This window comes from Oryzias latipes, chromosome 7 (genome assembly GCF_053564925.1).
Source record: "Oryzias latipes strain Hd-rR chromosome 7, Olatipes_Hd-rR_3.1".
Classification (NCBI taxonomy): domain Eukaryota; kingdom Metazoa; phylum Chordata; class Actinopteri; order Beloniformes; family Adrianichthyidae; genus Oryzias; species Oryzias latipes.
Genome location: NC_136243.1, coordinates 1,080,485 through 1,108,478, shown reverse-complemented (window position 1 = coordinate 1,108,478; position 27,994 = coordinate 1,080,485). Strand labels below are relative to the sequence as shown.

General features: G+C 43.0%; 1 protein-coding gene across 1 annotated transcript; it reads left to right on the top strand.

Moving 5' to 3' along the window:
• The first annotated feature begins 352 nt into the window (after positions 1-352).
• Positions 353-27,994, top strand: sypa (synaptophysin a). Its single transcript, XM_023957111.2, has 8 exons — positions 353-503; positions 10,567-10,632; positions 18,262-18,386; positions 18,520-18,718; positions 18,881-19,072; positions 21,428-21,640; positions 25,354-25,422; positions 26,581-27,994. The coding sequence occupies exons 1-7, from the start codon at positions 483-485 to the stop codon at positions 25,405-25,407; spliced, it is 870 nt and encodes a 289-aa protein (XP_023812879.1). The 5' UTR covers positions 353-482; the 3' UTR covers positions 25,408-25,422; positions 26,581-27,994.

Genomic DNA, 27,994 nt, shown 5'->3' with positions numbered 1-27,994 from the left:
CTATCTATCTATCTATCTATCTATCTATCTATCTATCTATCTATCTATCTATCTATCTATCTATCTATCTATCCCGATGAAGGGTGAGTATTATGGGCATACTCAATCCACACCAGAAAATTGTACCAGACTTTGGCATAAACGGGGGATCAAATTATAGAATAAAACAAACAAACAAATAAACAAACAAGGTGACGATATAGTCACTGAGAAGAAAGTGACTGTAAATATACATATATATATATATATATATATATATATATATATATATATGTGTGTGTGTGTGTGTGTGTGTGTGTGTGTGTGTGTGTGTGCCCGTGTTTATAATAATATTTTTCTATGTCTCCATTCAACAGTGGTGAGCTGCGCGTGCGCAAACATCCCTTTCATGTTGACGCAGCCCCCCCTTCTCTCTCTCTCACACACACACACACACACACACACACACACACGGACACTCCATCTCTTGTCTGCACGACGGCATGATGGATGTCGTAAATCAGGTAAAGCCAGCATCCTTCATAAATTCGTGAATTCCTGTGTGTGTCTGCGAGACGGTTCTACCGACGCTTTGTGTACCGGCGAAGCTCGGGCCGCAACTCGAATAGGTTTGTCAGTTGGCTTCGTGCGCGCACAGGGATGGGAGTGTGCCCGTTCTCAAACAGACGTGCGTGCTGTGCGCAATCTTTTATGTTATTAATGATGTTCTGGATATTGACACATGACGAGATGAAACCACGTTTGTTTCCATGTTGGTAAAATGGCAGCCGGACTTGGCCGGATCCGATCTGTTGTTTTTATTTTATCTTTATTTTTCATGTGTACGGGGGGTTGGAGAGGGGGGGGGGGGGGGGGGGGGGGGGCTCAATACCTCACAGCCGTTAACACGCAGATGCGTCTGGTTTCATGGCCATCATCAGTGGCGGTTCTACAATAACTTACTCCCCGGGCCTGTAACCCCCCCCCCCCCATTTGGACACATTCAATTTGATGACATCCTTTTGTGTTCCTTATTTTTATTTGCCCATTTTACACAAGTAACGCATTCATTTAATATACTTTTATTACAGGGGGTCAAACTCAGTTGCATGGGGGCCTAAATCTAAAACACGCTTTAGGTTGCGGGCCGAAGAAGATAATCATTTATTGAGCACACTAAAGCTAAACTTTAAAACCTTTTAAACCTTTAAAACTGAACCTTTTGAACATAAAAATAAATAAAAACAGGAACATAATCCAGAATAAGTAAATTAAACCTTAAATAACATAATATTTTGGCCTCCATAAAATATATATTCTCTCAAAATTATACAAATATAAACATGCTGCAGAACAAAACAAACAAAGCCTGGAAATATTAATAATAAGAAATAACAAATCATTCCGTTTTCTTTGCGGTTTTGTCAATTTTTTTTTAGAGTTTGACTCCTGGTATAATTTCTGCTTGGTATGTGACGTCCTGTGTGTGTATCTTTGTGAAACGTATCAGAGGGATTAGATTTTTAAAAAACCTGTTATTGTAAATATACTTTTTGGGTCTTATAAAACATTAATTACAAACTCATATAACTCATCACTGGGATTACTCCAAAATATTTTGCATTTTCCTATTTTTGTGTAACACCAATAGTAAAAATTCCTCCAAAAACTTCAATTCATTCATAAACAAATGATCTATTGTTTATTTATAATCTCATAAAGTGCAGATGTTTTACTGCCTGCATGACCTGCTGTCTTGATGTCAAATACTAACACCAACTAAACAACAGGCAGACATAAAAAATACATTTTAGATGGAAAATAAAGATGTCTGTAAACATTTTTAAATAATGACATTATTAGCATGAGCTGAGTTATCTAAAGGCACGCCATTATCTTGGTGTTGCACATTCGAGGCTACGATCCTCGCTGCATGCGCCCTCCACCCCTCCCCTTTTCTGTCACACACATTTGCAGCACCTTCACAAAGAAAGGATCGCGTGCAGCTGCGGGGGCGCAAACTCTGTGATATCACAGAAAGTACAAAAGCAATAGTGGCACAGATTTCATTTTTTTTACAAACACTGAGCCGCTGCCCCCTTTAAATTTGCGCCCCGGGCAATTGCCTATATGGCCTGTGCCTAAAACCACCAGTAATTGGACAATTGACTTTCAAGCTATTGCTATGAGTGAAGCAGATAAAATGCCTGGAGTTGATTAGAGGACTCGTGCTGCATTTTGAAGATTTTGCTGTGAACAGACAACATTCGGTCAAAGGAGCTCTCCATGCAGGTGAAAGGAGCCATCATTAAGCTGAGAAAACAGAAAAAAAACATGCCAGAAACTGCTACAGTATTAGGAGTGGCATAATCAACAGTGTGGTACATCCTGAGAAAGAAAGAAAGCACTGGTGAACTCAGCAACGCACAAAGACCTGGACGTCCACGGAAGACAACAGTGGTGGATGATGGCAGAATCATTTCCATGGTGAAGAGGAACCCGTTCACAACAGCCAACCAAGTGGACAACACTCTCCAGGAGGTAGGCGTATCAATATCCAAGTCTACCATCAAAAGAAGACTGCATGAAAGTAGATCCAGAGGGTACAATGCAAGATGCAAGCCACTCATAAGCCTCAAGAATAGGAAGGCTAGATTGGACTTTGCTAAAAAGAATCTAAAAAAGCCAGCACAGTTCTGGATGGACAACGACCCAAAACATACAGCCGAAGCAACTCAGGAGTTTATTAAAGCAAAGAGGTGGAATATTCTTAAATGGCCAAGTCAGTCACCTGATCTTAACGCAATTGAGCAGCATTTCACTTGTTGAAGACTAAACTTCAGACAGAAAGGCCACAAACAAAGTATTGTTTACTGCAGCGGCTTTCAGCACCTTGGTGGTCCCTGGCCTAGGTGGCGGATGTGATCGCCCCGGGGGGCGGTTGTTCTTTATCTGCTGCCCATGCGGGTGTTGGGGGGGTTCCGGCTGCCGCTGCTGCTGCGGCGGGGGTCTTGGTGTGGGGATGGCTGGGCACTCCCCCTCCTTCTTTTCACATTCCTTCATCCATTTTAGAAGAACATAAACACGCAACTGAGCACAGGTGTTAGCTCACCTTTGCACTAACAGTTTGCATGATTGAATGAAATATTTCACACAAGTTGGTTTGAAGGCATAAGTATGCGTGTGTGAACACTATCTGTATTGTGTACATGTTGACATATGAACATTTTTTGGAGCTAGCAGGTGTGTTATAACATCTGAGAGTGTGTGTGGACAGGCCCCGCCCTTATAGACTTAAATTACATCTGAACCTCACTGTAATGAGTATAACCATCCAGAAATTTGTTGTTTTATTCTGCTTCATGGTTTAACCCCCCCCCCCCCTTTTCTCTAATAACCCTCCTATCCCCCCCTCTCTAATATCCTCTTCTTCCCTTCTTTCCTTTTCTGTCCGGTCCAACACAAAAGATTTTCAAATATGATTTAAATGAATAAAGTTTGGCCTCGATTACAAAAGGGGTTTATTCAGACATACCTCTGGTTTGTCTGAAGATTCATAACCCCTCTTGTTAAAGTAAAATCTGTCCAACACAAGAGGCCGTCATCTCTCATCTGTTTGCCCAGCTGTTGGACAGGACAAGTAAGAAAAAAATTCATTGGTTGCTGTTATTTTATAAAATGGTTGACCTCTGATTGGAAGATTGTAGGTTAGAATACTTTTTTTTTCTTTCTTTTTTTTTTTTAACTTGTTGGACATTTTTTACTGTTACAACATGGGGTTATGAATCTTCTGACACAAAACATGTGAATTTGAATAAACCCCTTCTGTAATTAAGACTAAACTTTATGTATATTAATTATATTTCTTAACAGTTTTTTGTTGGAACGGATGGAAAAGATGAGAAGGGTAGAAGAGAGAGGGATGTTGGGGGGGTAGGAGGGTGATTATAAAAGGGGTAAAGTCATAAAGCATCATAAAGCAAAAAGCTGCTAATATATTCATCACTGTCAGGTTTAGATGTATTATAAATCTAAAAGGGGTGGGGCCTGTCCACACACACACTCAGATGTTACAAACAAACCTGTTGGCTTCAAAGATGTTCATATACAAACATGTCAACATGTACAAAAGAGAACTACCATTCACGCACACATACTTATGGATTCAGACTAACACATGTGAAACACTTCATTCAGTCATGTGAACTATTTGTGCACCTGTGCTTGAGTGAGTGTTTATGTTCTACTGAGGTAGATGATGGAATGATAAAAGAAAGAGGGAGAGTGCCCAGTCATCCCCACTCCAGACTTCTTCATATAATACCACAGTTCCTCTCTGGGCACCCTGTCGTTTGTTTTCTCCTCATCTACAGAAGCACAGTGTAGCTCTCTGCACTCATCTGTCGACACACTCAGGGCAAAACTGCATCTTTTGTGCTCTTGTATTTCACAATTGTCAGTCATTTATTTAAAGTTCAGTTCTGACAACTGAATTGCACTGTAGAGACAAAAGCTGAGGCAAACATGAAAACCAGAATCAGAATCTTTTATTGTCATTATGCAGTGCACAATGAAATTTTTCCAGCAGCTCTTTTCCAACAATATTGAAAAATTCTATATAAAAAATATAATACATAAATACTGTACAGTATAATGGGATGAATATTGCACATATGAGTGGGTATTCCACATATAGAATGAATATTGCACACAAGACCTTAATATTGCAGACTTGATTTAAAGTGCAGCCAGAGCATTGTCAGATGTGTAGTGACAGGTATTAGTGGGCTATGTTAAGGCTGGGGGGAGGGGGAGTGTTGTTGACACAATTGTGTGTGTGTGCGTGTGTGTGTGTAGGGGGGGGTGGATGGACTTCACAGCTCTGGGGAAGAAGCTGTTTCTCTGTTTGATCGTGTAGGTTCTGATGCTCCTGTACAGAGAAGAGATACAAACAGTTGATGTCCTTCCTGGGTGGGTGGGGTCTGCAGCTATACGACCAGCCTTACGTTTGGCCCGGCTGTCGTACACTGAGTCGAGTTATGGGAGAGGTCCTCCCACAATCTCCTGTGCGGTTTTCACCACCCGGGCCAAGTCCTTCCTGTCTTGAGCGGTGCAGCTCCCGTAGCACACCGTAGCACTCAGACAGAGGATACTCTCTATGGTGGCTCTGTAGAAGTTCCCCAGAAGTTGTTTTGAGAGTCCAGTCCTTTTCAGTTTCCTGAGGAAGAAGAGTCTCTGTTGAGGTGTGCAGTGACCAGATGAGGTCAGATGAGGTCAGGCCAGGTGAGGCCACGGTGCTTTTTGATATTAACGAAGACGGCTGGGTAGCTCGGTTGGTAAGGTGGGAAGCTACCATGCAGGAAACCAGGGTTCGATTCCCGGAGGGGAATGAGCAATGGTACTGGGGGCAATTACCATATCAATGGCGAGCAGTTAACATCACCCAGTGAGGGTCCTTAGGCAAGACCCTTAACGCTACTGCCTCCCGAGCGCGGTTTCGGCTGCAGCTCACCGCTCCCCAAGGGGATGGGTCAAATGCGGAGAAAGAATTTCCCTTCGTGGGATAAAATACAGTGTATAAAAAAAAAAAAAAAAAAAGAGACAATACATCACTTGTTTTTACAAATGCATAATAGTACAGTAGGAGCATTTTTATTGTTGGTGTTGCACCAAATTTCATTAAAAAATTAGAAAAACCCTTTTTGGATTAATCTTGTTTAATAAGTTATTTATATTGTTATTAATGCTTATCAATATGTAGAAAAGGTTGTATTTACAAGAACAAGTTTTTAAAAATGAAACCACTCTTTATTACGTTTCACAAGGGAATTTAATTATGTTTTACCTCAATTAATATAAAATAAAAGTAAAAATGCAAGAACAATTTCCACTTCTTATCATGATAATAGATCATACTAGAACTCATAGTATTTAATAGTTTGTGCAACTTGAAAAGAGACGAAGGATGCAAATTGGTGGAGAAGAGCATTCGTTGGCGTTGATGAAAGCAAATTTTAAAGTCAAAAGAAAGGTAACCAGTTTTAAAGGAAGTGTTTAAATGGTAAAATAAAAGATATCTAAACTTTACAATGCATGTATTTTTCTCATGTGCTCAGTCTATTACATCAGAAAGTTCAAGCCTAACACTTGCAGAGCAGTGTGTATTTTTAGGCTTGACTTTGCTTTATACTTACTCTGCATCTTCAATACTTTTTCATGGTTAGATTCTTAAGACAAAGCCTGAGGAGGAAAGAGAATATGGATAAAATATCTTGTAATATTAACATCCTCAGATTAAATTAAGTACATAAAATAGCTAGGTGGTCATTTGTGATTTGTTTATTTATAGCATGGACAGGGACAGCAAGGACCAACATAGCAAAGACATTCTTTAGTATTTGGACTGTCGGACATTAAAGGGTCTTGTGGAAGCCCCATCTTCATAGTTGTTTCAAATAACTCCAAAAGAAAGCTCTTTCCATTTTTTTTTTAAATATATAAAAGTTGAGTACAAGGTTAGAAGTGACTGTTGGGTTGCCTACAGACAATTATCCTTTGATGGCTACGTTCACTACCAGGTGAATCATGACAGACATTTCGTCCATCCTGGGACTGGAGCACACACTCAGCATATTGAACAGGCATGGTGATGTTAGTTGGTTTTTTTAACCTGATTTTAATAATAATTATAACAAAGAAAACTATGCCACTTCTTCCAGTTAAAGCGAATTAGTAATTGTTCAAAATGTCTCCTTGTTAGTTTTGTTGATGGTGGAAAATGTTCTTTTTTTGTGTTTGGCTGCACTAAAGTCTTTTCCAACACCCCAGAAAGTAGCCAAGAGTCTAGCTTTTATGCTTGCTATTAATCATGTCGAGGTCTCTTGCAACGAAGAAATGTGATGTTTTTGCCCAAACTCACATATCAACCGCTCAAAGCTCGAAGAAATGCTCACAATCTGAACACGCAGAAGCAAGTAAGACGGCGGATGTAGCACAGTGCTTACAGAGTTAAAGTTGCTCCGTTCTGAGGTTGGATTGAAACTAGATGGTATCAATAATCGTCTCGGAGAAGTGACTAAGGCAATCACAGCGTTGGAGGGAAAAGTGGCTGAAATTAACAGGACGTGTCCGACCGTTACAAGGACTTTAAAGCAGCTGAGGAGCTGGTTTTCCGGAGCCGAGAAAGAATTTGAGAAAGTTCAAATTGACTGGCCTGAACTGATGTATTAAGTTGCTGTATGCAAACCCTACTGCTGAAATACAGACATATAATAATAATATTTCTGAACCATTTACTCTCCAGCAATCAACTAGACTGGGATGCCCATTCTCACCTCTACTTTTTGTATTGGCTGTTGAACCTTTGGCTATGGACATTAGAGCCACAGCCAAAGGTTATAACCGTGATAAAGGTATCAAGGGGATAACTTTTAGTGGCAAAGCGCATCATTTAAAGGTATGCAGATGACATTATTCTTTTTTTTTTGACAAACTTAAAAGATAACGTTCGGCTTTTGAATCTAATAGATGTATTTGGGGTTATACCATGGTGAGTACTCGATTCTGATTGGCTGCTGGGTGTGCATTAAAAAGTGATATACCAAAGGATAACCGCGCTGTGAAAAATGAAGTTCCGGTCACCTAGCTTAAATGTTTTGAATCACTGCTTCTTAAAACAACCTTTTGCTTCATCATTTGGACAAAAACAAGCGGTAAGAGGTGAACTTTCTCTCTGAACTGATGCTTTATTCAACCCATGTGAAAGATCAGCATAGATATATCGCCGAGTCTTGACTGCAGCGGTGATGTGGCGCGACGCAGACTATTTATTGCATTGTGAGATAAGCGATCCAAATTGGAAAAAAACAAGAATTAAGGACTAAAAACTGGTAAATATTTATTTCTTTTGTAAGTGGGCATGGTATAAAACGGGTTAATGGCCTTCGAAATATGCATTATCACTTTTTAACGCACTTCGCGTCGGACGGTTTAAGCTTCCAAGGCGTGCGTTAAAAAGTGATAATGGATACTTGGTCGGCTGTTAACCCTTACATATATTGGGATATAAAATAAATCATTCTAAATTAGCACTACTGTTTTTGAATGAGAGTGAGAGATTGCAGCCTGCTGTAAACACACCATTTGTAACTACAAATGGTGTGTTTACATATCTCCGTATTAGAATTAGCCCTGATGTGAAACAAATAGTCTCATTGAACTATGACCCCTTGATGCGTGAAATGCTAAATCGATGGATCCAAATGCCTTTATCCTCAACCCTTGTGTTATCTTAGATGACCCCCCCTTACATTGACGTGTTCTTCCTACCATGACAAAGGTGGATAAAGGTGGAAAGATTTCATGGAATCCATGGACACCAGTGAAGATCATAAATCATTGAAGAAAAAAGGTTCAGAGCACTGTCTAGTGGGTCTAGATGACCCAACTCCCAACGTTAAAGTGCCTAAAATAGAACAAGGGTTAATACTTAATAAAGGTCTTCTTTCTTCCACTTTCGGCTTCTCCCATCAGGGGTCGCCACAGCGAACAAGTCGCATGGTAAATTTGGCAATGTTTTACGCCGGATGCCCTTCCTGACGCAACCTTCTCTAACCGGGCTTGGAACCGGCAGAGGTAGAGAGGGGAACAGGGAGCAGCCTGGAGTCGAACCCGGGTTTCACGGACGGAAGGCGCCGCAAACCAGCACGAGCTAAACTGGCTCCCAGTTAATACTTAATAAGGGTGCAATACTTAATATAATATACTGTGCAATTTGAAACATACTTTCTGTGCAATACTCACCAGGAACCACACCGTAACATATTGATATCACATTGATATTATATTATTTATTTATGTCTGAATGTTAATGGCTGGCCCGGGACCAGAGAGCCTAATTTCGTTTTATCATGTGATAAAATGACAATAAAGATTTCCTGATTCCTGATTCCTGAATAGGTTCCATCAACACAATCAAAATGCTTGTTTTACCCAAATTCCTATATTTTTTCTAGTTGATTCCTTTTCCAATAACAGATGCATTTTTCCATAATATAAACATTCTCGTAAATCAATTCATTTGGAACAATAAAAAAGCCAGATTACAACTAGGGTTACTGTATTTACCATATGAAAGATTTTCAACTCCCCAATTTAAAATTGTAGTATTGGGCGGCCCAGCTGCAGTTAACCATGTATTATTTTTCAGTGTCTCTCCTTCCAGCAAGGGTAACAATCGAGCAGACAACATTAAAGCTTCCTTTCCAACTTTACCTATATTGAACAAGTCCTAAGAAGTCGATTAAGCAAAAAAAAAAAAACGCCTTCCTCCGAAATTCTATCTCAGTGTGGTTTTCTGCACATCAATATGTGCAAGACACACCAGAGTTATCACAGTTCTCCCCTACATGGGGCAATAACTGTTTTACATTAGGCAGAGCAGACGGCAGATACAAAATATTGTTTAACAAAGGTGTTGAGAAAATTCTGATTAGTGTACAGAAAATAATTGATGACATATTAACAGCTTTGTGGAAAATACAATATTTCAAAGAAACATTTCTTTAAATGCGTACCTGCAATTAAAAAATTTTATTTTATCGACATGGAAACGGCTGACATTACCTCCATTATCTAAAATTTAAGTTTTAACAATATCTCATATGAATGGCAAGAGGAAGGTGTCAATATTTTATAATCTATTGTTCGCATATTCAAAAGAGTCTTCCTTAAAGAAGTCAGAGGCATGAAAGATTGATGCGTATGTATCTTACTCCCAGCAGGTTGAATCACATACTCCCTAATGTCCCAGATATTGGTGTAAAATGCAGAGAGGAAAAAGGTACATTAATTCATTATGGGATTGTACTAAGTTACAACTGTTCTGGAAACATGTAATGGCATGGATAGGTCACATACTTGGTCTGAGAATTCCTCTGCAAACCAGCATATGGGAATATACCCGGAAAATTTTGATATGACTTAAAAGCAATTACTGATTATTGATTTTGGGCCTTATTATGGAAGAACATGGATGCGCCCTCTATACACGTGGACAAATGAACTGATGACCAGTTTAGCTCTGGAAAGACGGACATGCATTGTAAAAAAGAAAGAAAGGGAGTTTGAGCACCTGAGAACCCCTAATTTACTCTTGTGACCAACTTTAAGCTTCCAGAAAGTGTTAAAACTGTTGTAAATTTGTATTTTTTTATTTTTATTTTTAATTTATATTTTATTTAGTTATTAATTTATTTTGTTAGTATCATTACTACTATTTTTATTTATTCCTTGTATTTATCTATTTATTATAAGACTTTGCCAGATGGGGGGATTTTGTATTCAGTGTGTTTTACTGAATTGTTAAAAGTAAAAAACATGCTAAAAAACATGTTGACTGTTCATTGTGAAATTATTATTAGCTGGATCTGGCCTGTGGGCCTTGGGTTTGGCAATTGGAGCTGCAGGATTTTCAGAGTGTACAGGGTGTTTTGGGGACATTACAGGGTATTGTGCCTGCTTAGTAACACTCAGGCTGATTTATCACAAAACTCTTTTTCTGAATAAATGTTTTGTGTCTGTTTGCAGCTGGTGGCCCAGGGTCAGTTCAGAGTGCTGAAGGTCCCACTAGGCTTCATCAAGGTCTTACAATGGGTGAGTTGATCAGCATCACATCCATGTCACAACAGAATATCCACTACCCTTAATGATGACATTTCAAGGACAATTTCACTTCACACAACTCTCATTTGAAGTAAACAATAATAATAAAAGTAACAACAAATGAACAACCCTGGGAGGATTTCAGGCAGGCAGCTCAGCAGTGTGTTTACACCTCCCCTCGGGCGGTTCAGCCCAATTAACTCACCTGTTCAGCATCCTACTTAAGAACCAGGTGTGCGTTCTACGCCCTGTTCATCCATTTCCGCGAGCGCTGCGTTCGTCGCCCCATCCTCCTCCGTAGCTTCCACCTGTGAGCTCCGTTAGGGGTAGTTAATGCCCGAAGTTCACTTAAGTGTGAATTCAGACAGAATTTACAAGGACGAAGACATTAAATGACATAAGCATCCAGCAAATACCAAATGCTCAGAAAAAATGTAAGACTTAGTTTTATTAGTTCTATTGAAAACAATCTGCAAGTAGCACAAAGGAAAACTCTTCTGTTTTATTGATATGTTGTGTTATTATAGTCTGGAATAATGCACAATGAGTTAGTTGTCTTAAAAATCAAATTTAGGGCAACGACTTAACTGAATGAACTAGTTTCTAAAGGCCTCTTTCTTTTATTATCTTCCTTCGGTCTTCCTTTTGGGTGCCTTTGTTCCTTTTCGGTATCTAGCTGGGCTGGTCGGTAACATCCAAAGTCTATCAGCGAAATTTTTGCTCTTGGAGCATGTGGTTCTTTGAGTTGCATCCAAGTTGACATGTTTTTGCAAAACTGCAGTGGAAACATGTCATATAATAACCCTTGTGCACAAGGGTTACAATGACTGAGACTCACAATTACAACACGCCAAACTTTGTCAAAATTCTAGAAATGTCAAAAAATCCCAATTACAATGGTTTCATTCATTCACTCATCCTTCATCTTCTAAACTGAAGGATTTTGGGGAGCAAACAAGGTTTTCTTTAAATTATAATTATGCGAATAAGCACAAACAAACTCACTGCACTGCCACTAGTGTAGTCTCCATCTATCAAAGGAGATGTTGACGTCTTTATCAAACCATGGAGCGGAAAGCTCTTTACCGATTTGAGGAGCTACGGATGAAGCAGTTTTGGGAAATGGTGGATGTTGACTTTAAATGAGTCAGATAGTGATGGCAATGCCCTTCTTGGTAGATACTGGCTGCTTTGGGAACTGCACAGTGGGCACCACAAGAGTTCCCACAGTATCTAACAGCTCATCAAATGCAGAATTGTTGGATCCACAGCGACTCTTTAACCCTTGTTCTATCTTAGATGACCCCACCCTTACATTGAGGTGTTCTCCCTACCATGACAAAGGTGGATAAAGGTGGAAAGATTTCATGTAATCATGGACACCAGTGAAGATCACAAATCATTGAAGAAAAAAGGTTTAGAGCACTGTCTAGTGGGTCTAGATGACCCAACTCCCAATGTTAAAGTGCCCAGGATAGCACAAGGGTTAAAGTCACTATCGGTACGGGACCTTGGACCTTGGAGGTTTGGCGGGTTGGGGTCTCCGCTAGGGTTCTGCCGATGGACGATACCATCGTCCATCGTGATGGTTGACTGACATCCCGATGGAGAGACACCATCGTGATGCCACGCCCCCGCCACGCTGCGAGTCGACCCCATAAGCCGCGGTTACATATGCAAAATATCTTGATGGGATCAATGGTCGGATTAGAATCCCACCGTGTAGATGGGCCCAGAAAAACTTTTTCGGATAATAAAAAACATTCACATGGGTCACACTTTCGGTCGGAAGAAATCATTCCCACATGCGCAGTAGTGTTTTTAAAAACCGGAAGCGAAACTTGGTTCCGCCGAGTGGCTACATACATAGATACATCAGCTCGGTATTATACAAGATGATCTCCTAAACATTCTTTTATTAATGTTACGGTTATTATGAAGCGCCTGTTCGCGCATCATTTTAATTTTAATCCGTGTGGTCAGTGCTTTTTCTGTTGAAAAACGGAGCCGGAAGCCAGGATTAGCAGTATGCTAACACGGGCTAACAACATTAGCATGAACATAAATCCATGCGTGAAACGCTGCAATCTGCATCTTGGCTGCACGTAAATATGTGGGAATAACATCAGCCTTTATTTTGTCGGGACACGACTGGAAACACAAATCCACGTGATTGTTTGAACGATTTCTAAGGACTGAGCGGCCTTTCTGCTCGAAGTTTACACACTGCGTTAGCTAGCGCTCCGAGCTCTGCCCCGACACACACTTTTACCGGGAGACCCGGTTCTCCTAAATTCCGGTTGCTCGCTCACGTAGAGCTGCGGGACGCATCACAGTCCTAAGTCTCCCACACGTTACAAAGCATCCTTACTTCCCCGAAAACACAAAACTGTAAGTCCGTCTGCTCTGCTAGAGACACGGTCGCTCGCTCCACCGGTCTAATCAAACGCAGGAGCGGACCACTTCTTTTCTATTTTGTTTATTTTTTTAAAGTCACTTCCCTCAGTTTAGACTGGATCATCGCGGATGAGTCATTATTTGGGAAATAAAATAAATAAAGTAATAAAGTAAAATGACAAATAGCAATTTTTTTTTTTTTTTTTTTTTTTTTTTTAACTTGTCCTGTCCAACAGCTAGGCAGGCAGATGAGAGCTGAGGGCCTCTTGTGTTGGACATATTTTACTTTAACAAGAGGGGTTATTAATCTTCAGACAAACCAAAGGTGTGACTGAACAAACCCCTTTTGTAATTGAGGCCAAACTTTATTCATTTCAACCATGATTGAAAATCTTTGGTGTTGGACCGGACGGAAAAGGAAAGAAGGGAAGAAGAGGGAGGGATGTCAGAGGGGGGGGGGGGTGATAGTGAGAGGGGGGGGGTAAGACCATGAAGCAGCATGGAGCAGACAGGTTTACTGGTTGTTTATCGTTACGGTACAGTTCAAATGTAGTACAAAAAGGGCGGGGCCTGTTCACACACACTCAAATATTATCAACACTCCTGCTAGCTGCAAGAAATGTTCACATGTCAACATGTACACAAAACAGATAGTGTTCACACACGCATACTTATGCCTTTAAACCAACTAGTGTGAAATCTTTCATTCATTCAATCATGCAAAATATAAGTGCAAAGGTGAGCTAACACCTGTGCTCAGGTGAGTGTTTATGTTCTTCTAAAATGGATGGTGGAATGTGAAAAGAAGGAGGAGGAGCGCCCAGCCACCCCCACACCCAGACCCCCGCCGCAGCAGCAGCGGCAGCCGGAATTCCCCCAACGCCACACGGGAACAGGCAGGGAACAACCGACCCCGGGCGACCAAGACCGCCACCCAGTCCAGGGCCAGCAGGACCGCCGCAAGGCCCCCAGAGCCAGATAGTAGGGAGGCGCGGAGGGAAAGAGAGCGCCGCCCCAGCCCAGCCAGGAAAGCAGCCCCCCCGCCGCGCCAGAAGAGCCCAACGCAGGGCCCCACCGGAGAAGGACGCCCACAGCCCCAGACGAGCACCCCACCACCACCCAGGAGTTCCGGGCATCCCCCCGCCCCAACCCCAGGTACGAGCCAGGACCCCCCAAGGGAGACCCGCTCCGCACTCCAGGCAGCCACCCACCCGGCCCACGGTTGGTCCAGGGAGGAGCAAGGCAGGGGCCCGCCGCCCCCGCCCAGGAGGGGGGAACCCCGGGGAAAAAAGGGTGGCCCACAAGGGGTGTTATAAATATGGCCCGACCAGGCTCGGCCATGTTGGAAGTTTGGCGGGGCCCAGGCTTTAATGGTGCAAGGACCAGGACCCACCCCCCAGGGACACTAACACCCCCGGCTCAGGTGTAATATGAACCCCCCAACCGTGCGGAGAGAGCACCGCCGGGCCCAGGGAGCCGGCACCCAAGGGACACGGCCGCCATCGCCAAGGGGCCCGCACCCCCCACCAGGGAAGGGGTAGGGGACAGATGGACCCAGGTCCCCCCCTTCCTTGCAAAATGTGTGTGCGTGTATGTGTGTTTGAGAGGGTGTGTGCATGTGTGTGTGTTTATGTTGGAATGTATATATTGAAGGGGGAAGGGTGTGTGTACTAAGGGGGGTGCAGTTAAAATTGGCGAGTAGGGCACTAAGGGGACATCTCCTGATTACTCACAGTGATGTCCCCCCACCCTCCCCACCAAGGGGCCCTAAATGTCTAAGGTGCGGTTAAAATTGGCGGGTAGGGTGCTAGGAGGACATCTGCTGCTTGCTGGCAGTGATGTCCAAGCACCCCCCTACCAAGGACCCTACATGTCTAAGGTGCAAATAAATCCGATTGTATCAAGATTCTTAAATTATGTAAAGTCAGGACCATAAATATTTGGACAGAGACACATTCTTTCTAATTTAATTTCTGTACATTACCACAGTGATTTTTATATAAAACAACTCAGATGCCATTGAAGTGCAGACTTTCAGCTTTTATTCCATGGGTTGAACAAAAAGATTGCATAAAAATGTGAAAAACTAAAGCATTTTTTAACACAATCCCTTCATTTCAGGGGCTGGTAAGTAATTGGACAACCTGAAAACCAAATGGTTTTCAGGTTTTCATAGGAGGGGGGCCACTGCTAAGTAACCCCCCCCAAGGCGCATCGCAGGCTAGACCCCCCACCCCCTCACCCTGATATGAGGTTACATGAGGAAGGGGGTAAGTTGGGGACAGCTGGTCGACTGTGCCTCGGTGGTCAAAAAGCTGTCCCCCAGCCCCCCCCCCCCCCCCCCAGCAAAGGAGCCAGGGCCACCCAGCCCAGGGGTCCCACCCCCGGAGGCGCCGACACCCCAAGCCCTGCACCACCCACCCCACACAGAGAGAGAGGAGCCAGAAAGTGTCGCCCCCCCCCCCCCCGGAGCAAGCCCAGGCCCCCACCCCCAGACGCCGGCCCTAGAGGAGCTCTGGTCAGGCCTTGACGGGACCGAGGAGGCCATCCGGCCGAGGCAACCACTGATTGCCTCAGCGGAGACCCCGACCCGTTAGCCCCCCCGACCCGTACCAATAATGGGCCCCCCTCCCCCCCAGAACGCCCCCCCACAGGACAAGCTCCCCACCCCACACCACCCCAGACCCCGCAGCCAAAGCGGATGACACCCAGAGCGACCGGGGCCCCCGAGAGGGTTGTCCCGTCCCGTCCCAGAGCCAGGGAAGGGCCGATCCCAGTCCCAGCCGCTGGACCCCCCCCCGAGCAGGGCCCCCCGCCAAACCCCCCCAGCGCAGGGAAAGGGACCACCCCCCCAAGCCAAGCCAGACCACCACCCCACCCCCCCCACCACGCACCCCCACACCCAAGCCCAGAGGACCATGCAGCGCCCCAGCCCGCCCCACCCAGGCGACAAATAGCAATTATATAAGAACGAAAAATTAAAAATAGCCCCCCCGACGATATCATCGTCCATCCTGATGGTTGACTGCAAACATCGTCAACTGCCAATTTAGGGGACATCGCCCAACCCTAGTCTCCGCTGAGGCAATCGGGGATTGTCCCGGCTATAGTTGGCTGCCTCTGTCCTATCGAGGCTTGACGAGAGTTCTTACCTGGTAGCGGGGGCCTGGGATTGCTCTTTGGGGGCGCCGCTTTCCTGGCTCCTCTCTCTTTGTGTGGGGTGGGGGTAACTAAGACCTTGGCCCAATGCTGGGGGGGGTGGGGGGTTGGCTGTTTCACCACCGGGGGACAGTTTACCAGCTGTCCCCGACTTACCCTCTTCCTCATATAATCACATGGAGGGGTTAGCGTACAATGCACCTTGGGGGGAGGAGCTACTTGGCAGTGGTCCCCCTCCCTTGGTTGCCGTATGAAAATGGGCCACTCCCATCTTGGTTTTAATTGCACCTTATCCATGTATGACCCTTGGTACGGGGGGTGGTTGGACATCCCCAGCAAGCAGGAGATATCATCTCAGCGCCCTACCCACCAATTTTAACTGCACCCCTTAGTACACACACCCTTTACCCCTCAAAAACATACACTCCAACAAACACACACATACATGCACAAATACACGCTCACAAAAACACACACATACATTTCACAAGGAAGGTGGGACCTCGGACCATGTATACCCTACCCCATCCTTGGCAGGGGGGTACCACGCCCTCAGCAACGGCAGCTGTGTCCCTCAGGCGGGGGTCCGTTTCTCCCTTGGGGGGCCCTGACTCGTGCCTGGGGTTGGCGTGGGGGGATGCTCAAAACTCCTGGGTGGTGATGAGGTGCTTGTCTGGGGCTGGGGGTGCTCTCCTGGGGCGGGGCCCCGTGTTGTGCCCTCCCGACGTGGTGGGGGGGCTGCTCTTGTGGTTGGGCTGGAGCTGCACTCTCTGTCCCCCCATGCCCCCTCGTTTCCTGGCTTTCGGGGCCCCTGTGGCAGTCCTGCTGGCCCTGGCCTGGGTGGTGGTTGTTCTCTATCCGCCACCGTGCGGGTGTTGGGGTCCTAGCTGCCGCTGCTTCTGCGGGGGGGGTCTTGGTGTGGGGATGACTGGACACTCTCCCTCTTTCTTTTTACTTTCCATCATCCACCTCAGAAAAACAGAGAGACTTACTCCAGCACAGGTGCTGTCTCACCTTTGCACAAATAGTTTACGTGACTGAATGAAATGTTTCACATGGGTTGGTTTGAAGGCATAAGTATGCATGTGTGAATATTATTTGTATTGTGTACATGTTGACGTGGACATTTTTGGAGCCAACAGGTATGTTTATAACATTTGAGTGTGTGTGTGGACAGGCCCCGCCCTTATAGATTGTATTACATTTAAACCTCACCGTAATGATTATAAACATCCAGAAACTTGTTGCTTTATGCTGCTCCATGGTTTTAAGGGGGAACAAGGCCGGGGCTACTCAGCTCACCACCAACATGCTGGAGACTTTTTAAAGAACTTTTAGGGGCACACTGATAACAAAGAGTGGATGCAGGATGGTCCAGGCAAGTAGAATCCACACAGAGTTAATCCACATTGTTCTAGACATGGCGAGAAGCCAGCAGGCAGGCTAGCTCACACACACGGCTGAATGTTGATGTGAACCTGACGTGAACAGATCGCGGTGACAGGCCACAGGTAGGTGGATTAAAAGTGGCATTGACAAATATCCACGATTTGGGAGCTAAAAACAAGGTCCACAGGCTGAGAAAGGCTTAAAATGTGGCCCAGGAGCAGCGGCAGCCAAAAGCTCACCAGCGTTCACTCGTCCCAGAGAAAAAAAAGTTTAGGATTTTTACCATTTTTACCATTTTTTGTGTTCAGCTTTTTCAAAGTATTTTCTGTTTTGTATGAAATGTAACGATGTGCATGTGAAATGAATTATGTTCAACGTTCACAAGTGTCACATTAAATCACTTTTCTGTTTTAAATAGAGCTTCTGTCTTATCTGGAAGAACTGTTCAAGCAAAGAATAAGCCAGAGAAGGCCACAAACTGATGTGTATGGTGTGTCTTATGATAACAGAATTTCATTTAGCTTCTTTCATAGATCATATTGGAGTTTTCAGAGTACCACAATTCTACAACATGCATGCTATTTCTTTAAATCTAAAAATATGTCCACAAATACCTGGAAGAGTTCTCTGAGATTTGTCTGAGGAGTCTCTTCCTCTGCCTTTATGTTCCTCCAGTTCTTTGCAGTCTTTGCCTTTTCCACCTGTGGCAGTTACTCTGGGTTGTTGCGAGTTGCAGTTGACTGTAAGAACCGGACAGAGAGCGACCTGAAGATTGAGGTGGAGTTTGAGTACCCATTCAGGTCAGAACACACAGTTGCTGCTCACACAAAGGCTGCCTGTGCGCCATTTGGTTGTTCATTTGGTCATGATGCTGACAGGGGGTCCTGTTGTGGGATGATGGGACTGATCAAAATCTGACTCTTCCCATGTTAGACTTCATCAGGAGTACTTTGACGCCCCAACCTGCAAAGATGGAGAAAAAGAGCAGGTTTTCCTCATCGGGGACCATTCTTCATCAGCTGAATTCTTCGTCACCATTGCTGTCTTCGCTTTCCTATACTCCACAGCGACTCTCAGCATATATATTTTTTTCTTTGAAAAGTACAAGGAGAACAACAAAGGTCCTCTGATTGTAAGTTCAGCATGTGAGCGCACAGGTGCATCCTGGGAGGAGTTCTCCTTCATCCATGTTGCTGTCTTGCTGTCAGTTCATGCACTTTAAAATGGTTGTTGTTTGAATGAGAGCAGGATTTTCGTTGGAGATGGCTGTCAAAAAGAAGATGTGAATTTTCAGGACTTGGCGGTGACGGCGGTGTTCGCCTTTATGTGGCTAGTGAGTTCTGCTGCCTGGGCCAAAGGCCTTTCTGATGTGAAAACAGCAACCGATCCGGACAAAGTCATCATGATGATTCCTGCCTGTAAAAAGGAAGAGAACCGCTGCCGGGAAGTCCACGACCCGGTTATGTCTGGATTAAACACCTCTGTGGTAAGACTCTCAGTGTGAGAACGTTTAGCCTCATTACAGGATAGAGATTCAAATCCTGCAACCCATTAAAGGTGGGGTCTTTCTCCAACCCCACCTCGATACCAACACACACAGGGAGGAGGGTGTACCTAACCAAGGTTATCTTACATTAAACTAAGGAAAATGATATATGGTTTTTATTGCCATTTTGTCTTGCTATAAATCCAAACCTGGGCTGCATGGTGGCACAGTGGTTAGCGCTCTTACCTCACAGCAAAAAGGCTTTCGGTTCAAGCCTGACCTGAAACAGAACAACAATGGGGGACCTTTCTGTGTGGAGTTTGCATGTTCTCCCCGTGCATGCGTGGGTTCTCTATGGGGTCTCCGGCTTCCTCCCACTGTCCAAAAACATGCTTCATTGGTTAATTGGTTAATCTAAATTGTCCCTAGGTGTCAATGTGAATGTACATGGGTGCATGTTGTGGCCCTGCGACAGACTGGCGACCTGTCCAGGGTGTCCCCTGCCTTCGCCTGAAAGTGGCCAGGATAGGCTCCAGCAGCCCTGTGACCCCGAAAGGGAATGAATGAATAAATCCAAACCATTGGGTGCAGCGGCAGGGCGGTCAACCCATGATCGTAACATTGCAGGTTCGATTCCCGCCTTGCACGCCTATGAGTCGAAGTGTCCTTGGGCAAGACACTGAACCCCACCTTGCCTCTGTTGGTGGGCAGGCACCTGTGTTTGGCAGCGGAGCGGCCACCAGTGTGTGAATGTGTGTGTGACGGGGTGAATGGGTCTGTGACTGTAGAGCGCTTTGTGCTTGTAGGTAGAAAAGCGCTATATTAGTATACGCCATTTACCATTTACGCCATTTGTTCCCCAAAAGAGTTCACACCAACTAAATGGCCGCTGGGCTCTGAGAGGACAGGAAAGAGACATACTCTGGAAACATTGGAACATTTGTATAAAGACAAAAGAAATACAACTAGATGTGGGACCAAATCTTTCTTTTGCAAGTTAGTTTTAAATCTCAAGTTTTAGTCTTTAAGTCTTGAGCGAAATCCAGAGTCAATACCAACAAGTCTTACGTCAAGTCCAAGTCCTACCATTGACTGTTTTAAGTCATTTCAAGTCCTTTCCATGACAGAGTAGTAATACTTATATAGTATTTTTTAAGACCTTAATACATCAAAACTTTGTAATAATATTCTTCTTTGTGCTCATGTGTGTGAATGAGAAAGAGAGGCCTAACAATACTCTGTTAAAAACACCCCTGAACTCATGCAATTCTGCTCTGGTGGTTATAGGTTGACGCCAGTATTTGGCAGTGTGTGAATGTGTGTGTGGGACTTTGAAAAGCATTTACAATATTCCAGCTATTTCTCTAAGTCAATACCCGTGTTTGCAAAGTAACATTACTTTAAAAGAGTTTACAATCTCATTAATTTAACTGTGCAGCTAGCAGCTACATAGCCAATAAGCCAACCTTCTTTTTTTGTGTGCAACCTCAAGTTTTACACAAAGTCGGAGGTTGTTGAGTCTCTGTCCATTATCTTCGCACTACACATTCTGCTAACTGTAAAACAATTTTTGTTAACAACCTCATAATTCATATACCAGAAACAATAATGGGATTTGAATAATTGGTATAATTTCTGTGAACAGAAACAGGCACCTTGTTTGACATATTCCCTTCATTAGTTTTCCTGCAGTGGGACTGGTTAGATGGTATCAAATCAAAATATTGTGGACCTTAATACACCTGCAGCGCTCACAGATGCACATACTGTACATATACACAAAGAGACAGAACATTCTATATCAACATAGATTTTTGTGCTTCTAAGGGTCAAGTTCAAGTGAAGTCACAAATTATTGCCATTGAAGTCCAAGTGGAGTTGCAAATGTTAATATATTATCAAATCGCGTCCAAGTTATATGACTAAAAAAAGAAATAAAAGTCCATATCTCTGGATACAAGCCACTGCAAAGCAAGGTGAGCAAAATCGCTTAGTTCATCCTAGAACGAGCGTCAACAGTCCAGGCCTACAGCAGAATCACAAAGGTCACTTAGGTTAACCTTAACACACACATACACATTCCTCTCTACTGTTGCTTGGTTTATTAGTTCAGTTCTCAAATTAGTAAAAGTTTTTTAAAGTGTGTCTACTTTTAAAATATTGTTTAAAAAATGACATGGAGTCTGTAATCTTCACTTTTAGGCTATAGGCTTCCTTGGCACTCAATTTTGAGCTGTGTCTGTTGTAGCTGACCAGAATAGTGAGCTCATGAAGTGTGGAGAGGCTCTTTGCCTGAGTTTTTACTCCTGAGTTGAGCTGAAGAACAGATCTGACCTTCACTGTCACTTTCTACAGGCATTTGGATTCATTAATCTGGTTCTATGGGTGGGAAACCTGTGGTTTGTCTTTAAAGAGACAGGCATCATTGCCCCCTTCATGCGTGCCCCACCTCCTCAGCAGAAACCTGCTCCTGATGCCTACGGTCAGCAGGGGGTATATGAACAAGACCCCTATGCCAGCAACCAAGGAAGCTACCAACCTGAGTTCAGCCAGCAGGGATACAACCAGGTAAGGCTAGCAGCTACCACAATATTTTTCTTATTAATTGTGTTTGCAGCTTTTCTGATACAGAAATATTTTTCTTTGAATAAATAGAATTACACTGAAATCTGCTCCTTGTACTTTGACACATCCTTACTAATTGTCCTATCACATCTCACCTTCACACTTTATTACTATGAAACTGACTGCAATATTTGATTTTCAGTTTTGACATATTTTTAGGATAGCTCCCAAAAATCAAATTTTTGGATTACATCTTTGTCTTATAATTGGACTTCCTCTACAGTTGCCATTGTTTCAATTTCATGGGGTGGAGTCTCACTGGGCACACTGGTCCTGGGTAAAAGCTCTACTGTGTAAATACTTATGTAAGACAATCTGGCCTGGTACTTTGAAAATTTGGAACAGTTTCAGGAATTCAAGCAAAGTAATCCAGACTACCAAATCCCCTGATCTGACTCCAGGGACATTCCAAGATTTTTACTTTGATATGTCTGGAAACCTTTTCTGAAAACTGTGACAAAATCCTATTACCGTAAATTCCGGACTACAAAGCGCACCCGATTACAAGCCGCACCCACCCATTTTCACGTGTTTAATTAGTTTTATACATACACAAGCCGCGTCAGAGTACAAGCCGCGCAAATGTTAGGCGATATTGTCGTCCTGACAGATCACGGCCAGCATCCCAGAGTGAGAGCAATTCAATAGCACATTGTGGGTGGTGCCAGCTTTGCCTCTGGCTCATGTATTTGAGTGTATCGACATCTGTCAAACAGCATGGACATCTATTCTGTTCAGTTCCTCAGTTATGGTGTTTTTATTTCATTTTTTTTTTACTTATTGACAATCTAGGTATCATACATAAAATTACTAACAGTAACCATATAATCAACATTACATCCCTCAGTTATGATGAGGAAATTTACATCCGCGATTCCACATTTCCCATGAGTCTTAGGGGCTAAAGGCGGGGCCAATGCCCGGCTCGCCATTCTGTTGTACGTGTTTAAGAATGAGCAAGTATCAGCAGTGCATGGAGGGGTGAACGGGAAAAGCTCTCCTTCCGCTTGTGTCGCGGCAGCGTTATGGGAGTAACAGGGCTGGTTAAAAAACACACCGGTAAAATACAGCAGCGGCGACTGAAAAGCGCCTCAGCGTGATACGCGCGCCTCAGTGCGGCGCGTGCGTCAGAATTCAGAAGCCTCTGCACTCCGCGGACGCCTCTGCGCTCCGCTCCCGCCCCGCGCGCTCCTTGTCTCCCCTTCCCATCTACTCCGACACCTCTGGCCAGGGCAGCTTCAAGGAGGAGCACTTCGTCCCCGTTGCGCCGGTGGATGGAGCAAATCGTTTCTGTGCAAAGCAATCGGACTTAATACTGTACGTTTTGTGTATGAGGGGCGGGTGCGTTGTTACGTGTGGGAGCCATCAGACTGCCATCGGCCCCGCAGCTCAATCAGCAGGAGAAGATGTCTCCAGCTCACACGGAGGCTGTGAGTTTTTCAAAGCAAAATTCCGCTTTTACGGTTTCCTTAGAAACCGTAAATGGAGTGTACATTCACTCCATGCGCTGTTCTCTCCGTCACGCAGCAAACCGGCTTTTCCAAACCCGTTGGTGACGGTGGACTTTTTTACGCTGCTTTTAACGATTGCTTTTAACTTGAAAGCTTCATCATATTGTAGCGGCGATCTGGTGCACGTTGGGTCTAATGGCACCAAAGGATTCTGGGATGCGGCCGGGCATGCGTGTTTCATTTTGTTGAACCATGACTGAAGTGTCTAAGACCTGAAGTCAAGTCCATGCTGTTTGGCTGCTTAGAGGTGTGTTGAATATAAATGCCTTGTGCTTGGTGTTAGATAAAGAATTCAAACTATTCATTGAGTTCGAAAGTACGTACATGGCGGCCGCTAATTAATTCTATAAATTAGCCGAGTCACTGAATAAGCCGCAGGGCTGTAAGCGCAGGAAAAAAGTAGCGGCTTGTAGTCCGGAAATTACGGTAGTTAGTCTCCCGGTTTTCCAGACATACAAAAAGATTCAGTAAGACTCGAGTCCTAAACTTTTCTTTTGATGTTTTACCTGCAAGAAAGGAGTGAACAGACAATGGTAACATTCAGTCTGCACACTGAAGGTGCATTCGAAAACCACAATCAGTTATACTGATTATACCACATGAGAAGCTGTGAAAAGGGGTTAAACTCTTCTCACAGCTGCATGTCTGTAGCCTTTGGTTCCCAAGGAGGTAATGTCAGAGCTGAGATTGTTACTATTTAATTAGGGGCATAAGAAAGAAATCGATTCTGCAAAATATCGCGATAGTTCATTTGGCGATACTCGTATCGATTCAAAATGCTGTCAGGATGATATTTATTTAATTATTTCTGAGCGTCTCTTAGTGTCTGACTCTTGTTTTCCACTTCACCTTCCGACCGCTAGTTGGCAGCAGAGTGCATGGAGGCTCTTTAAGCAGGTGTGCACCACGTAAAACAACAGGAAGAAACTGCAGCCAGAAGCAGCTTGTTCTGTTGTAATGAGACATGAACTACTTAGGTTTTACTTAGGATGGGTACAGAACAGAAAGTCTGAGCCATCTTGCTGCCAGTAACATGTAAAAGCGCGGATTGCTGTGCTTTTTAGCGGCTCAGATAAATACGAGTGAATCAGTGCAGCGGCTAATAGGCTAATGCACTTAGCATCGGCTAAAATGCTATCGGCAAAGCGGGCCAAAGTTCTGCAGAACCTCACAGTATTAGATTCTAGTTTAGTGACCTGATAGATCAGAGGGATGTGAACAACGCTCTGAAAAAAAGGCAGACATCGTGGCGATCAGCATTAGTTTACCTCCGCGTGTGAGAAAGCGTGGCTGCAAAGGTGCAGCAGACCAGATATGTGTAAACAAAGCACCTTCTTTGTCACATTAAAGCAACTTTCCTTCATTCTGTCCTGCTGCCTCATCATCACACTTTATTGTTTCTGTTGAGAGTTCCTTCTATATAATTTTAGTTGCCAAAATAAAAGCACCATGAGTTTGCTTTGGTAAAAGCAACTTATTAATTAGATCAGTTGCAGTCCTTAACATTGTGAACATTAAATAAACTGAATTTGACTATTTTTTTTACAATGGAAGACATATTGAAATTCAGGTAGAGTTTTTTTCAGTCATATCAGAATCAGAATCCTTTATTGTCATATGCACAGCTTTTACACCGACATACGAAATTACTTCCAGTGCAACCCGAACAAACAGTTTGAGTTTTACTGAGGCAGCTGCAGCAAATGCGCACCTTAAGGAAAAAAGAAAGAAAATATTTAAATATATAAATATCGGGATATGTATCGTATCACCAGACTCTTGCCAATACACACCCCCACATTAAATGAAGTCTGCACCAGCTTGTAGCAGCTTCAAAACAGAGGATAAAGGACTAGAAAAAATGACAATACCTGTAAAAAAAACATCAAAAGCAATCAGTGTTTCTACAAACTATGATTTAGTATCGTAATAGAAATTAAAGGTAGAAAACTTAAAGACTTCAAAAAAATTAATACAAAATATTTAGCATGGAAATATGTTTTCCTAACACAGTATAACCTTGCTGGACTAGATCAAATTCAGGCGTATCTGTTCAGATAGCGATTTCCAGATTCCCCCCCAATAAGTATGAAAAAGTGGTTAAATCGCTGAAACAGATACATTGCTGTTTTTCTGTCTGAATAGGATGCAGAATACGGTCAGCAGGGAGCCCCAACCTCCTTCTCCAATCAGATGTGAGCCGACATGCAGTAGGTGAGTGGGGGGGAGGTTTATGGTAGAGATGTGACGATAACGAACAAATTGAATCTTTTGAACAGCTCATTAATGTGAACAATAGGAAAGAAGTCACGGTTCCTCAAGGACTGTTCTTTTTTCTCACATATACACACTGTATATGCTGGCAGAGGAGTATTTAATGAATCCGTATCAGACTTTAACATATCATCCACTCATTTCAAATGAAGATATACAGTGCTCAGCATAAATGAGTTCATCCCATTTAAAAAGTACTAATTTAATCAGTCGCTCAATAAACATAGGAAAATCTTGTGGAAAGTTCAGAATTTTTGAGTTTTATTGAAAACTTCTTTAACTCCATAACATGAAATTAAGGTTAATGATCTCACTTAGATCACATTATCTTCAGCTTTACTTCAATTGGTTGAAGCAAAAATGGATACAACCTGCAGCAAAAACTACTACATCTAGTATTTTGTATGAGGACAGTGATTTTTAAGGTCAGCAAGTCTTCTAGGCATGGAATGAACATGTTGCAACAACTACCTTTTTCCATTCTCCTAAGACTATGACTGGGATCTATGACTGGGGTCTACTCATTTTTCCAACATAGGCTTGAATACATGTTAAGAAACTTTTTTGTGGAAGCAAATTAATATATCCTATTTGCAATCAATGGCTCACCTAAGTAGGTGTATTTTGTAGTAGAGAAAATGTTGATGCTGAAAGGAAACTAAAGGTTTTCTGACAAATGTAGTGGGGTGTACTCATTTATGCTGAGCATTGTAATTGCTATTTCCAAAATAATTCAAACTCAATTATTGTTGGTAAATCTGAATTTGAATTATTCTAAAATCCAAATATTTTGCTCTCTATAATTATTTCCAGGTTTAAATGATTATAATAATGAATTGGTGGAAAGTAATTAAAGTAATAAACTCCAGGCTGGCTTCTCAGAAGTGAATGAATATAAAAAGAGTCAAATGAGCCCATCTTTGAACGGCTCCTTGAAATGACCTGTCCTGAAAGATATGGCTCCCTAAAAAGAGTCATTAATCCCATCTGTAGTTTGGGGGGGGGGGGGGTTGTTGGTTATGAAGCTACATGCATAGCAGCAGCTCTGTGTTGTTAAAAAAGAGAAAGGTTTTTTTAATCTTTATTTTTTCTCTTCAGGAAGCGCTGGGAGTGAACGAGCAGTGGGTCGCCAACAGTTTTCCCATTTTGCATTTCCTGAAGAGTTGGCTTTGGTGTTAGGAGGATGATTGGAGAAAATTTATGTACATTTTAATTAATGAATATGCAAATAATTAAATTAAACATTAACAAATTCAGCCATTTAAACAACAATGGTGATGAGTAAAATGCTCCTGTTGTTGAGATTTCATATTCAAGTTTGTAATTTGAGGCAAAATGTTTGAACTGTCACTTTGAACTGTGTGTGAAAATATTCAAAAGTTTCTATTTGTTTCCAACTAAAACCTAGGATCTGTTTCTTGTTAAGTCCCACACCAAAAGCCGGTTCTCAACTGATGCTGAGTTGTTTCGATTGAACTTTAGATTGAGCTTTGAATCAGATCCAGACCTAAACAGAACCAGAACCAACAAGTAGTTTTTTCTCTAGCTTTACCTCTGTGTTTCCCTCATAAAAAACTCTTAAGGGAGAGCGGACGCTCAACTTCCCTGTCATGCAGGCCTCTGTAGATGCTGGAGTTAACATGACACCCACTCGCCATGTTGGACGGTCTGATTTGAATCTGTTACCTTTCTACTGCATAGACATCAATCTGAAGGATTTTTATGGATCATAACCCCAACACACATCATAACCCGGAGTATTCATTCTTATTTGAAGTTTCTACCTCCCAAACTTAAGAAACATAGTAAATAGTGCATGAAAGGGACATTCAAATTGATCAAACCTCTCTGGTGGTTGTTCATAAGATTTACTTTAAAAAAGTGGTTTAATGCTCCAATTTGCTCCTGTCTCCACAAACATCTTGATTTCTTAGTGCACAATTATAACTTTGTACATAGTTGTCATATCAAACTGCAGGGTCATTTAGATGTTCATTTGTATTCCTTGTTTGCAGCCTGCATCTTAAAACAATGCGCCTGGGAGCCAGGCTTAAACCATCCCTTGGACATTCACCTGCCCTCTCACAGAAGCTTCTGAAGGACCTAAGTGTCCTCCTCTTCCTCTTTTCCGCCATTTGTTTCCTTGGAAGGTGAAGCTGTTTTTACTATCAGTGTTGTCCTGCGCATGGTGATAGGTTTTCTGCTTATGTTACTTAGTTACTGATGATTAATAAGTTGCACTTCCTGTTTCCTATACAGGTTGATAAGAGTGTGATTATTACTTGTCTATTACGTTGTTCATTTCTTCCCATCATCACTCCTAATTTTTCACTCTGCCTTTGTGACGTATCTTCCTGTAAGCTGACATGTGACCCAGCATCAGCAGCCATAGTAATGGTCTTGACGGTAATGATAATGATGATGTGTACGTGTTGGTATGGCAAATACCCTTCCCTCCAAGCTGTTTATTTGATGGAAAGTTTCAATAAAGTACAAATCTGTCAAACTGTCA

What these genes read in the sequence shown, in the direction of transcription:
- sypa (XM_023957111.2), top strand. Translation starts at nt 483, where the DNA reads ATGATGGATGTCGTAAATCAG. An exon ending in TGATGGATGTCGTAAATCAG is followed by an intron (nt 504 to 10,566) that starts GTAAAGCCAGCA and finishes GTCTGTTTGCAG; the next exon opens with CTGGTGGCCCAGGGTCAGTT. An exon ending in GCCAGCAGGGATACAACCAG is followed by an intron (nt 21,641 to 25,353) that starts GTAAGGCTAGCA and finishes CTGTCTGAATAG; the next exon opens with GATGCAGAATACGGTCAGCA.